Raw genomic sequence first — 14184 nt, forward strand, 5'->3', positions numbered from 1 at the left:
GTCAGAAGCGCTTGCTAGATTCAAATGGGAGATTTGTATTCATTAAAGGAAGGCTCAAAACTCTGAAGATCACAATAGGCATGCAAACGACAGTTCACAGTTATACTTTGTGAACGAGATGATTACAAACTAAATGAATTTTGCAGGGATATTATGCTGAGAGATGATAAATGCAATACTAAATGCAGTTCTAAGTGTTAAAATCTGATAAATCTGCAGGAATATTTAGAAAGAGAATATGCTTCCTATAATTTAAAAAAAATGCTTGGAAGGGAAACGAAAGGCACTTAATTGTTGGGCATGTTATCTCCCCCCCCCCAGCATACCATGCTCTGCTGAAAGATGTGCTGGTACAATGCTTATTGTCCGTCATTTGAACAATTATTTTGCTATGTTTTTCCAGTGTAGTGATAGCATTATAGTAAGACAGTAAGATAAGCACTGCAGTTTCTTGACTTGTTATAACAATTTAGCACTATGTCACTTGCCAAAAAAGTTTTTAAACAAAAACTGTGTGGAAGAGGACCGTGCCAAGGGTGGGAAACCAGCGAACCCACTGAGAATTGTAGCTATTTGATGTGCAGTATGGACTGTCCCCCAGATTGCCCCGGATAGTTAAACATTCTATGTGAATAACAGCAGTAATTTAACTGCCATAGGAAACTTGAAACTGGCCCAAAACAAAGCAGGGGAGCCTCCTCGTCTAGTCGCACCATCATGTAATTTCCTTTATGCAAGTATAAATAGGGTTCTGGACACCACTAAAATGGGTTGATTCTCTATTTCAGTTTTGCACTTAAAGACTGACTGAAAAAATATTATGTCTACTTATTTTAGAATATAAACAGTGATGGAGTTAATTTGGAGGGGGGGGCAAGCTTAAATACTTTGGTCCATGTCTCAGCCTGGACTGTCTAGCAGGAATATTAAAAGATTAGGTGAAAACTCAATGAAAACCACACTGAGCAGCTTGGAAACAGTGATATCTGTGCAACTAATCCTGATACTCTACCACTTCTTTTTCCCTGTTTTCTAAACCAGCCATCCTTAACGTTTGTTTGACCATGGCCAAAAAAACATTAGCAGAAATGAATGGTTTCACAACAACTGAAGATGCAAATTCTTCATTGTTTTAGTGTTTCCTTGTAGATTGAAGATGCTGGATAATTGTTGATTTCTCAGGAAACAAGGTTGTCTCTAATGCTAATCTCTCTTTTTTTTTTCTGTATGTGTTGGAAAACTCCAGTTTAGCTGCTGCTGTTTAATATAATCTGTGCATGAAAAAGTGATATAGCTGCATTAGTGTAACTTGGCTTGTGTTTTTCCTTCATGCAGGATTACTTTCTGTCACTTACCTTTCCAAAGCAAATGGCTTTATGTTGGAACAGAGAGGGGAAATACTCACATTGTAAATATTGAGTCCTTCATACTTTCTGGATATGTCATCATGTGGAACAAGGCAATAGAACTGTGAGTTTTGAGCTGTTTGTCAACATTTTCTATCTGGTTGAATTTTTTTTTTCTACTTTAAAAAGTTAAAATCAGATCCTTAGTTTATATGCTGGATGGAAACATATATTTTAATCATTCTTGTCCTAGTTATAGTTTTAAAAGGTATTTGTGTTACTAGTTCCATCCACTACAATGTGACTGGGAAGGCATGTTATAAAATGCTTGCTACTGAAAGCAGAACACTGAAATGTATTGAGATACAAACCTTAGCTGCAGAGTTGTTGTTAAATGACTGACATGTGGGAGTGAAAGTCTTCAATTTTTTTTAATCGTTTTCTCTAGATAGCGCTTTTAGTCACTCTCCCCAATCTGTTTCCCTTCAGTTCTTTCCACCGTGGTTCCTCATCTAACAAGGGACGCAAATGCAGGCAGCTGTTTTTTGGTATGGGTCTCTTTAGTCATGCGCGGGCAACACATAGCCTATAGCCCATGGCCACCCACACCAAAATATTGCCTATGCATGAAATGCAGGGATCAAGGTATCTATGATGAATTAACATTATTTGTGTTAGAGGATATGATGCACAAATGCTAAAAAGATATACTTAGAAGTTTTATTTTGGTAGCGCATAGGCGGGCAACAGTGACTCATAAGCGATACAGCAGTGCGAAGGGACCCTCCCAGCACACAGAATCCCCCATTTTTGTTTGGAAAAAGTTTTGCTCAAAAATTCCTCTTCTGCTGTCTAGGGGGGCTGGGAACCATGTTGCCTTGTTTTGAGGGGGCCCAGGCACACCAGAGCCCCCTCATACCACCCTTCTGAAACACATTTTGAAGTATTTAAAAATGCACTTTATTAGAGGGTGTGGGATGGTGTTTTTTTTTTTGTGGTAACCTCACATGTTTGGTGGGGGGAGGAAGGATTATTGGTGTGGATGTGGGTGCATTCTTCTAAGGTCCAGAGACTGAATTGCGTGGTCCTCACATCTTGGGAGAACAAAGCTTGCCCTTGTTCTAGACACACTGTGTAAAACATTTGGGGGAAATGGTGGCGTAAGGAGCTTCTGTTCAAGTGATAATCCAATTTGAAGGCAGAAACCCATCTGTAAATGTTGGCTTTGTTTGTGATAAATAACATCCACAGTAGTGAAAGAATTACTTGTTTCGTGTCTGTTGCATGCTTTGTTCAGTGGAACAATAACAAGAAACAGAAACGAGCCAGCACTTGCAAATAAACCCCAAACTAATAGATAGCAGGAAATAGAAGACAGCTGTTGTTTAAACACAGTGAATATGATCTAGCTTAATTTTTTATGCATTCGGAATGTATAATGCTGCAGAAGCACCATCAGGCCTGAGGGCTGTACAGGTTCCTGGCATCTGTATCGAACCCCCGGGGGCAGCATGAACTGTCAGAATCATAATGTCCAGATAATCATAATATATCTCCAGTGAACTGTTGCTCATGATCCTGTGGTGCTGAAATGGCAGCCCATCTCTGCCAGCAGGACAGCCAGTCTGCTTCCATGTATGCTCCATATACATCTATATGTATGTAGATGGCGACTGGAGAAACATGCATGGTAAGAAGGACGGATGTTATCAAAGTGCCCGGTGGGATGTGTAACATTTATCTGAATTCGTAGGAAAAAAGAAGGCATGACCCATGCAGGGTAGAAGGCAAAGAAGCCATCTGTTTCCTCTCACTGGGCTTTTGACCAGGAGTTTTTTTTAAAATGCAAAATAAATGTAAGAGTATAAAGGATGGAGGAAATGAGTACATACAGAATAACCCCACACCTAAAAGCATCTAGCTGTGCTTAAATTATCTAATTTTATTTCTCTCTTTTTTATTTCTCTCTTTTTTTATTTCTTCTCTTAGAGAAATAAAATTAAAAAATCATTAAAGGTCTTCTTTTTGTCCGTTCTCATAATGAGTAGTTGGAGAGAATAAGGTTTGGCTTTTCCTCTTGTATTTTAAGGATATTTTGTGATGTTTAGATGCCCCCTTTGATACTTTTTGAAAATACAAAAATGGATTTAAAATACTGTTACATAGAGTATCCTATATAACGGAGATTAATTGAATAACGATGGAACACCTGTGGCTCCAACAACCCAGTCAGAAACAGAGCAACAATGTAGTAGAACCATTGCTCACAGGCTCAAAGCCTCAGGCCTCTGAGTAGCATGGTCTGTGGTATCATCTGCCATTCCCTCATCAGACCTCCACGTGGCCTCCGAGCTTTCTTGCAATCTTCACAATAGCTGGGAAAGAAAAGGATTTTCCCAGGAAGAACTTATTGTTGCAAGCTGTCCTTCCTGACATGTAAAGTATCTGAGGATGGTTTGGTCTTGAATGGGCAAATAAAAGCTATTAACTTTACGATACATCTGCATACTCACTCAGTTGAAATAGACTGATCCAGCTGTTTGCATTTTTTAATCTGTTTAATGAGGAGCAGCGGCTCCTGTACCACAGGTTCCCAATCTGGGTGTTTTGACCCCCAAAGGAGTCACAAATTATTTTCTAGGGGGGGGTTCCCCTCAGTTATTTTTAGTGGCAATTATTTTTATATTTATTATATTAAATGTGGTATACACAGTGCTGTTTTACAGACAGATATGGTATGGTATGCACAGTGCTGGCTCCCAGGTAGATAAATTTAATCTGAACTTGAATTGCAGGCAATTTAGAGTTCTTCATTATTTCTGTACCCCTTTGGGTGGGTTTTCCTTTTATGCATTAAAATCACTCCTAACCCCTCTAAACTCTTGCTCATGTCTCTCTGCTCCTTTGCATCCACTGTTTGAGGACTGATGTCAGCCCTTTGGACCTGAGCATTAGCTGGACTCAAAGAGGCCTGAATGAGACACGTTAGCAGTGCATGCTGGGAACACCGACGCCCAAGATGGCGGCAGGATTAAAAAGTTGCTGTGACAGTAGTGGCACCTTTTGCTCCCTCTGAGTCTCCTGCTCTTCCAAGTGCAGCAATGGGAGCACAGTGAAGGGAGAGGGGGGCAGGGTGGGGAGATGCCTCTGTGCCCCTCGTGAGTCATAGAGGAGGAAGGCAAAGGGGGCAAAAGGAAGAGGGAGAAGAAACAGGATGGGGGGGTCATGGGGGAGGTTGATGGGGAGGGACTCTTCACTGAGGTGGCTTTTTTGGGGAGGAAGGAGACATGAAGGGAGGGTACTTTACGTAGTCAAAAAACTAAATTTAACTCAAAGTATTTTTTTTATTTCTCAATTTTTATCTGTTTGAGACAGATTTACAATTAAATCTGTCCCCCTAATTAATTATATTATTACATTAATTTTAATATGTTAGGTTATAATTTTATTCTTAAAAAAACTATTTTAATATGTTTTCTTTACCCCATTGAAAATGCCTTTTTGTGCAACCGTGGCTGGGCTTTACTATAAAAGGGGGCTGGACTCAAAAAGTTTGAGAAACACTGCCCTATACTGCTAATTAAGACATTAACATCTTCGAAGAAAATCTATTTTCAGAACCATCCCAAAAACTATCAAGGAATTAGCCCAAAAACTATCAAGGAATTAGTTGCATTTTTTTTTTATTGTAACATGAAAATGTGGTTTACTTTACATGTCTCAGCCTATATGAACCTTTTGCTTTCATTTTTCCCCCTCCACTATTACTTCTATATGTGGTTATAAAGAATTTTATATTTTTGGGAGTCCTCTGCTAGCTCAAACGTGACAAGACGGTGGTTAGCTAAAATTGGTTGTTGTGGGTTTTTCAGGCTCTTTGGCCGCATTCTGAAGGTTGTTCTTTCTAACGTTGCGCCAGTCTCTGTGGCCGGCATCTTCAGAGGACAGCACTCTGTGACCTTCTGTCCTCTGAAGATGCCGGCCACAGAGACTGGCAAAACGTTAGGAAGAACAACCTTCAGAACACGGCCAAAGAGCCCGAAAAACCCACAACAACCATTAGATCCCAGCCGTGAAAGCCTTCGCGAATATATTGTTAGCTAAAATTGTTGCTTGAAAACACAAAAGAGAGCAGATAATGGTTTACGATCCTGGCTTATTCGCTATCCATAGTTTTAAATTAACCATGGGCTCCAAAGCTTAGAGGCTAACAGGACCTGTAGTTTTTACAGCTTGAAGTAGATGTTTCCAAATCTTCTCTTAATACATATGAGGAGGCAGGCTTGTGCTTGTTGATTCACATAATGTTAAAGCTAACCATATTTTGGCATTACTTGCAAATTACTTCTGAGAGCCCCTTGGGGAAAGTACGGCAAGAGAGACAGGAGACTGTTAGATAAGAGGAGCATATTGTGAGACCAGGGACAATATGAAGGCAAATAAAAAGAGAGAAGATTAGATAAGGAGCCAGAAAGATTTAAAAGCAAAACAGGGGAGAAAAAGTAAGGTAAAGTTAAACAAGATTTGAGTGGCAAACAGAAGCTGATGAAGGGAGTGTAGCAAAGAAGAAATATAGGGAAAATGAGGTAAAGAGAAATACTGTACAGACAAGCTAATCGAATGTTCATTCATGCTGTATATACTGTAAGTCCATTCAGATACCTGGAAGGATGTGTTGCTCTTCAAGTGGAATGAAGAGGAATACATCAAATGGAACTCCATGAAAAGGGAGCTTAAGTGTGACTCCTCCCACCCTGTCCTGTCCTGCCCTTCACATCCACACATTTGTAGCAAAGTTTATCCCTATGGATCTCTCTGCATAAAAGCTACTCCATGCCAGGGTTCCAGAACATGGGGGAGACTGTATGCAGGGGGTCAAGCTGTGAATGCTTCCCAAGTGAAATTAACGGACAGCAGAGCCAGAGGGAGCCAAACATTATTAGGGGTGGGTCTATCTGGTTGGGGACCTACACCACATTTTCGCCCACTTCATCCTTTCATGTGAGTACTGTGAGGATAGTCCATATCCATGCACATTCATACCTTCTTCTCCGTTTAGGTCAGAAGCAATCCAAAAATGGTTCTGGACGGGAAGGATCAGCCGAGAGTGTGCCTGAATGTGTTCACAGTCCTCTCCTTCCTTGGGGAGGCTCTTTCCATGTCCCCCATGTTCACACCTGATTGACTTGTGTAGATGGGCCCCATCCACAGTAGCCTTCCTCCCCACACACACCAATACTGCAACATCTTACTCTTTCACAATCCATATGATGCCAGCCAACCTCTAATTGCTTTTATATTCTTTATTCCAGAATATTTCAGACCTACAGTATTTTGTAAAAAATTATCTGTTTATTCCACTTTCACTTTTGCTCATTTTTAGGGTGATAAACAAGAAAATGTTTTTCTAATTCTTTTTGGGGGGGGTTATAGCTTTAGCCTACTAAACCATTTTATGAATAAAGACAAACTGCCTTTGTCTTCAGCAGAGAAGAAAGTGATTCAGTGGTAGATTCTTTATTCAATTTCTTACTCTATTGATATAACCGAATGATCAACCATCTAATTTTTTTTTGGGGGGGGGGAAATGATAATTTTCATTGTACACCTACTTACACAGTAGTGCAGCTGAGAATAACCGTTGAGGGGAAAAAAACTTTTTGATGTGCAACAGTAATTACAAAACTACTATCAGATTATCTGAACCATCTTTTTTACTATAATGATAATGCATCTCCTATTTTCACATATCTGACACAGTGCAAAATCATGGATCTTTAGAATCTCATGGATTCTTGGAATTTTCACTAACTAAAAACCACCATAAAAGCACACATGCTGTGCATTCTTTGCATTAAAAACATAAATGCAAACTTCCTTTCTATAGAAATGCTGAAATTCAGAACTACGCAGGTCATATAGCATAAAACTGCAAGAAGAATGCAAACATGCCCTCTTCATATTATCACTATTGGGTAATAGCACGAGCCAGAACATTAAGAAGACAAGGCAAAGGTTTATGATCAGATATTAATGATGCAGATGACTTACTTAATCTAATCATGATCTAACTGCAACACATATATGTTAATAGGAAATACACTATACCTAAACTGGCAACATTACACTGTTTTCTTTTGGAAATCCGAATTTTGGAATGTGTATTTTACCACAATCCCAAACTCCTAATGAAATATTTCAAAAGACTCTCTCTGCATTAATTGGCCACAAAGGGAAAGAGAAGAAGCCTTTTTGAAAAAAGAGAGGTTTGCTCATCTCTAGCTGTTTTAATGAGAAAGAAAAGAAAAAAGAACCTTGTCGATGGCCTCTGCTTGCCACTTTCTCAGTGTGTGCTAGTGCAGTGGCTTTTCCTCATTGATTTACAAAATCACACGTCTGAACCAATGCGAATGGATCAGTTTTTTAAAATAATAGAATCCCCAATAGTAGAGATGAAAAACTACAGATGGAGGGCAGGCTCCAGGCTGATTCTTATTTCCCTTTGCATCATGTGATCAATGGAAAAAATGCAAATCAGCCTGCCCCAAACCCATATATTTCCAGTATTTTTTTTCTCAGTGTAATCACAGTGTTAATGTCAGCTTAACCAACTCTCAGCCACCTTGGCTTCCTAGTTAGGATTCCTGGTCTTAGTTTTCAAAAATAGTTTCTTGTTTTTGCTGACAGTTTTGTAATTTTCTGGTTTGCTTTATACTTACCCCCTCCCTTTTTGGGCTGTGTCCTGTTGAATGTCTTCCAATGCTCTCATAAAAAGTCTGCTTTAAATTACTGCCGGCATTTTTTCCACTTTCTTCCAGTATAGTGGATCATACTCAGCTCATTCAGGAGCCTTCCCCTAATAATAGCTACTTGAGTTCAAAGATAAAAATAATAATAATAATTAAGTATTATTGTGTTGGTTTTCCTTTGCAGCTCCACAAAGACTCATCCTGGACCTGTTGTGCACCTGAGTGACAGCCCAAGAGATGAAGGGAAAGTGAGTCAGGCAAACTGAAACACTCCTCAGCATTTTTCTCATAATAGTTTGGTATTTTTATTCCAAGTAAATGGGAAAATAATTTCTAATTTACATTTTATATTTTGGATGCTTCCTATAAAGATTACAGAAAAACAACTGAAAGAATGGCAGATAATGATAAATTGTTATTGCAATGGAAATAAACGAGTGAGGATTAATAAGGAATTATGGTATGTAACACAAAAAAGGGAGGTCTTGGATTACCCAATTTAAAATTATATTACAGCAAACAGCTCAGACATATACCAGATATTATTAAAGATAATAAGAATTTAATTTGGACAGAAATAGAAATGCAGGGTAAGGAAGAAAGAATTGAAAGCATATTGTTTAAAGAAAAAATTGGAGAAGAGAGTTAAAAGATTACTAAACCTTTTCTTAAAAATACGTTAGAAAACTGGAAAAGGTTTAGAGGTATATTGAGCCCACCGATCTCTCTTTTGTCCCAGGTGGTGGATTTAAATAATTTTCCAGAAAATCTAAAAAAAACCTCTTTATATTAAAAAATAAAGGGATAAATAGGATAGAAGACTGGATGGTGAAGATGAGAGATAAAGGAAATATAAAAGAGATTTTGGGAGGAGAGGGGATTTCTTGGTTTAATATGATTCAAATAGAAAGGTGGACAAGGGAATGGAATTGTAAGGAAGGGAAAAGTAGAAAAATGACAAAATTTGAAGAGATTATTGAAAAAAAGATTGAAATTAGAGGAAAAGACAGAAAGAAAGGGAACTGTAAATCAAATATATAAATTATTAATTCAGGCCAAACAGGATACACAAGGAGTAAAACACAGTGGCAATATGATTTGGATAAAGAAGTAATAGGAGAAGAATGGGATAAAATGTGGGATCAAATAATGATGAAGAACATGTCTATAAGGATAAAAGAAAATTGTTATCAGGCAATATGGAGGTGGTATTTAACACTAGTAAAACTGAATATAATAAACAAAAATGTATCATCATTATGCTGGAGGTGTAAAAAAGAGAAGGGGACGTATATACATATGTGGTGGTCATGTGAACTAAGAAAGCAAGAACAGAAGCAAATCTTTAAAGAAATAAGGGAAATAACTGGATTAAATATTCAAATGTCCCTGTCAATGGCTTTATTGAATTTGGTTAAGAAGGATCAATTGTTGAAAGAAAATAAGGATTTAATAGTAATAATGATTATGACAGCAAGGTTAATTTTTGCAAGAAACTGGAAAAATTATAACCAACCAATGGTACAGAGAACTAAGGGATATGGCAATTAATGATAAATTGACATGTGATATGAAAATAAGAAGAGGCCTATTAAAAAATAATGATTTTAAGAAAATATGGAGTGTATTCTTGGAATATGGATTTCGGAGGGGGAAGGGGCATATACCGAGGGAAGAAACAAGTTTTGGAGAGAAAATCGACTGAATGAAATTTAAAATATTATTAATGCTAGCCCTGAGGGTGATGGTGCCACTGGTGTATTATGTAATTGTGTTTTATTGTGGTGTTAGGTTTACGTTGTTTAGGTTGGATCTATGTTTAATAAAAAAAAGAAAATGAGAAAATTAACTATAACACATGTAAAAACTCTTAAAATATTGGATTCAGTATATTATTACATAAAATAAATCATATACGCCACCTGACTTCTGCAAGATAAAATATTTACAACTTCTGCAAGATAAAATATTTATGACTTCTGCAAGATAAAATACTTAACCGGAATCTTTGAAAGGCAGTCTTTCAGATAACCTGGGCTCAAGCTGGAAATGGAAAGGAACTTGTTTGTAGCATAGGTCAGAACTCCTGTTATGTAGGGAAAGCAGGAAGCTGTAAATTGAGTGTACTAATCCCATACCTTTGATTTTGAGATCTTAGACTGGAGACAGATTGTCTTTTAAGAGACTTGAGAGTGGCATGGTAGATGCTCTGTTTCTAATGGTGTATAACAGGAGCAAGGAACCTGTGGCCCACCGGACATTGTGAGATTTGACCTCTATTTAGCCCCAGATAGCAGACTTCAGGAAGTATTTTTAATCCAACAATATCTGGATCTTTCCCATCTCTGGCATATACGGTTGTTTATTCTGTTCCATTGTCACCTATTTTCAAAACTCTTTTGCAGGGTTCTCAGTTTGAAAAAAAACTACAGCTGTCAAACCTATTCAATGCATTCCAATGGGGGGAAAAATTCACAAAAAATTAACCAAGAGTCAGAACAAAGCCAAATTAATTCTGCAAAGGTTTTACAAGGTGCACTAATGATACCAAGCATTTAAAACAGGTTTAAAACGATACCAAGCATTTAAGACACTTTTAAATTAGCGAAAACGGACATCGTTAAGCGAAACAGGGGACCCAAAATGCAATGGCTATGCGAAGCATGGTCCTGAAGTCGCTAAGCGAAAATCGCCCATAGAGAACATCGTTAAACGATGCGGAAAATTCCTCAAAAAAACCCATCGCTAAGCGAATACATCGTTAAACAAAGCAATTGCTAAGCGAGGCACCACTGTATTAATGATAGATGTCCAGGCAATATGTCATTTTAAAAGAACCAAATAGAAATTGTTTATTGATACAGGTGTTGACAGAACAAGCAACATCGTTAACTCTTAAACAAACATTCTTCTTTATCCACCCTCAACCACCATTCTCCTGCCCAAACTCCAAAACTCTCTCAATTCTCTAACACTCTAATTCTCCATCTCAAAACCCTATCTAAACCTTATCTCTGTCTATCTAAACTCCTCCCCCTCCTGCTGAGTCTCTTACACCTCTTGACTCCATCCCTCCAGCACTCCCATTGGTCTATGCAAGCAACATATGAATATCCATGACATGGGCAAATGCCAGGGATCCCAATCCCCAATTCCTCCCCAATGCAAACTTCAGCTTCGTAAGCATGATTTTCATCAGCATTAAGTCAAAGGTTAATTTGGAAAAAAAGGCCCTGCCTGTTAAATGTAAAGACACACCAAACATGTTTTGTTCTTTTTGGCAATAATACAGCATTTCCTAACATGATACCTTCCAGGTGCTGGGCTACAATGGCCACATTTGCCTTTAATGATCAGGGTTGTAGTTCAACCCATGTGGAAGACAGGGAGTTGGGAAAGGCTTCAGCAGCGGAAAAGAAAATCAGTGGAATCCAACTCTACCAGAAGCAACAATGGCTCTACTGTTCTCTCTCTTGCTCATGAAACAAATCTCTCTGGTAATCTAGTGGTGATCGTTTTACTATTAAAGGCTGCCCGCCCCCATTCCAAGGCTCCAAAAAGTTTTCCCAGGGGAAAAGGGAGCCCTAAAGAGGCTCAGAACCTAAAAGGAAGATTTTAACTACTTTAAATTAAATGCTTTTGGCACCTGATCCACGTTACACTGACGCAAAGTTATGCAATTTTGCTTAGTAATTTGTAAATGAACAATTCTCTGTAAATAAAAAGAAACCACTCATTTCTAACCAACGAATTCTCACTCATAAATACAGCTTGAATGTATGAACTAAGAAGCTAAGAATGTACAGTTTATATATATATAATTGAACACAGGCAGTATTAAAAAATAATTTTTAAAAAAGGCTTAAGAACCTTATTATTCTTGGCTTTTATCCCCTCAGCTATTGATGGGTTATGAAAATGGTACTGTAGTACTCTGGGACCTAAGATCAAAAAGAGCTGATTTGAGAGTATACTACGATGAGGTAAGCTCTCTCTCGCTCTCTCTCTCTCTCTCTCTCTCTCTCTCTCTCTCTCTCTCTGTGTGTGTGTGTGTGTGTGTGTGTGTGTGTGTGTGTGTGTGTGTGTGTGTGTGTGTGTGTGTGTGTGTGTGTGTGTGTGTGTGTGTGTGTGTAGATGCCTTGAAAATACTTGTCTCTTCCACTGGACACACACAATAAATCTACTTCCTAATTTTTATAAAATTACTGGTTTCATAAATTTGTCTCAAGGTATAGCTGTAGGAATCTCTTGCAACATTAAAGGGAAGAGTTTGAAAAGAGTTTAAAATATTGTGGCACTTTAGAGACTAGAATATTTGTTTCTTTATGGATGTTTGAGGATCAAAAACCCACTTCTTTAGACACATGGAGTATTCTTCTATGTCCTGTATATTTATACATATATGCTCATCATAGATCATCATCAGGTGTGGGTACTCGCAATAATTTTGTACTTCATCTCACCATAACCCCTCAAGGGGACATTAATAAATACAGATATTCCATGTGTCCAGAGAAGTGGATGTTTAACCCATGAAATCCCTTCATTAGCAGAAGTTTGCAAACTTTACATATTAAAAGCCTGCCTGCTGACAAAAGGAGAGAGCCCTCCTGGTTTCTGTTTGAAAGGAACGTGGTAGCCTGGGAGCAGACCCTAAAAAGGCCCTTTCCCATGTCTACACTAAACACACCCAAACTTCCCCTGAAGACCTTAAAGCCCAGAGAGGCTGGAATGGAGATTCTACAGTCCCTCAAATAGCCTGCAACCCAATTGTTTATGGCTTTATAGATTAACAGCACCATGACTAGTGCTTGGAAACAGACTGGTAGCCGGTGAAGTTGCTGTAACAAGGAATTTCTATTATTTTCATGAGCAACATTTATTTGTTTGTTTGTTTGTTTGATTGATTGATATGCCACCCGCACTCTGCAAGAGTCTCTGAGCGGTTCCATGCATGATTCCATTCCCCCCCCCCAATAATTTTTGCAGAATTTATCATGTTTATTGAAAGATCGGTAGCTTTTGCAGTGTAAACAAAGCAATAAGGACCCTAATTCCAGAGCCTCCAGGAAGTCGAATCCACCTTGAAAGATAAGATGCATAATGCTACATGTCTTCTTAGTTGTTGGAGATAAAAATGACAATGCTTCAGCAGCTGGGGTTGAGATGTTGTCTTCAAGCGTGTCTCCTCCTGAAAGTTGCCCCACTAGAGCTAAACAATAACAAGCTTAGATGGCAGAGGAAAAATTCTTAACCATGAAAATTCTGAACTGTACATCCATTAGTTATATTAGTGAGACTAATATGTGTCCCTGCAATTGTTTTTTTAGGCTATTCATTCTATTGCGTGGCATAATGAAGGGAAGCAGTTCATGTGTAGTCATTCTGATGGAAGTTTGACTCTGTGGAATCTTAAAACTCCCAGCAGGCCTTTCCAGATTATCATCCCACATGGTAAGACCTGTAACCTTGTTAAGAACTGCCGATAGTCATTAAAAGCAGTTGGTGCTTATTAAAAACAATTAGATCTCACAAAACTGTGAGCATCTTCATCAACTTCATCTAATTAACAGCTAAAAGTCAGTATGTAGAGTGATTTTCCTATGAGCAAAAGGGAGCCAATTTGCTCCTTGTCTTTGCCGTAACTTTAATCCCAATTCAGCCTTAGCAATTTATTCACTGTGGGAACATAATGGGAGGCCTGAAGGATTTGGACAATCGGGAGGGGCTGGTTCCCCCCTCTTTTCTTTCCTTTTATTTAAAATTGGCATGTTTATTATAGGGGACGCGGTGGCTCTGTGGGTTAAACCACAGAAGCCTCTGTGCTGCAAGGTCAGAAGACTAGCAGTCCTAAAATCAAATCCACCTGACAGAGTGAGTTCCTGTCGCTTGTCCCAGCTCCTGCCAACCTAGCAGTTTGAAAGCATATAAAAATGCAAGTAGATGCAGTAAATAAGTACAGTGGACCCTCGAATTACAGACGGCTCGACTTACAGACTTTTCGAGTTACAAACTTCTCTGGCCGCAAAATTTAGATTCGACTTGCAGCCAGAGAATCGACCTACAGACCAGAAAAAAACCAAAATGGA

The 14184-nt window shown here is 38.5% G+C and overlaps 1 protein-coding gene across 2 annotated transcripts in view; it reads left to right on the forward strand.

The window, feature by feature from the left end:
• The window catches only part of STXBP5L (syntaxin binding protein 5L), a 102934-nt gene that overhangs the window by 26365 nt on the left and 62385 nt on the right, over window positions 1–14184 (forward strand). For both annotated transcript variants that reach the window (XM_020789486.3, XM_020789487.3), the window contains exons 5-8: window positions 1336–1470; window positions 8280–8343; window positions 11995–12078; window positions 13426–13549. In XM_020789486.3, the coding sequence (XP_020645145.3) occupies window positions 1336–1470; window positions 8280–8343; window positions 11995–12078; window positions 13426–13549 (407 nt within the window). The remainder of the gene's footprint in view (window positions 1–1335; window positions 1471–8279; window positions 8344–11994; window positions 12079–13425; window positions 13550–14184) is intronic.

This window comes from Pogona vitticeps, chromosome 2 (genome assembly GCF_051106095.1).
Source record: "Pogona vitticeps strain Pit_001003342236 chromosome 2, PviZW2.1, whole genome shotgun sequence".
Classification (NCBI taxonomy): domain Eukaryota; kingdom Metazoa; phylum Chordata; class Lepidosauria; order Squamata; family Agamidae; genus Pogona; species Pogona vitticeps.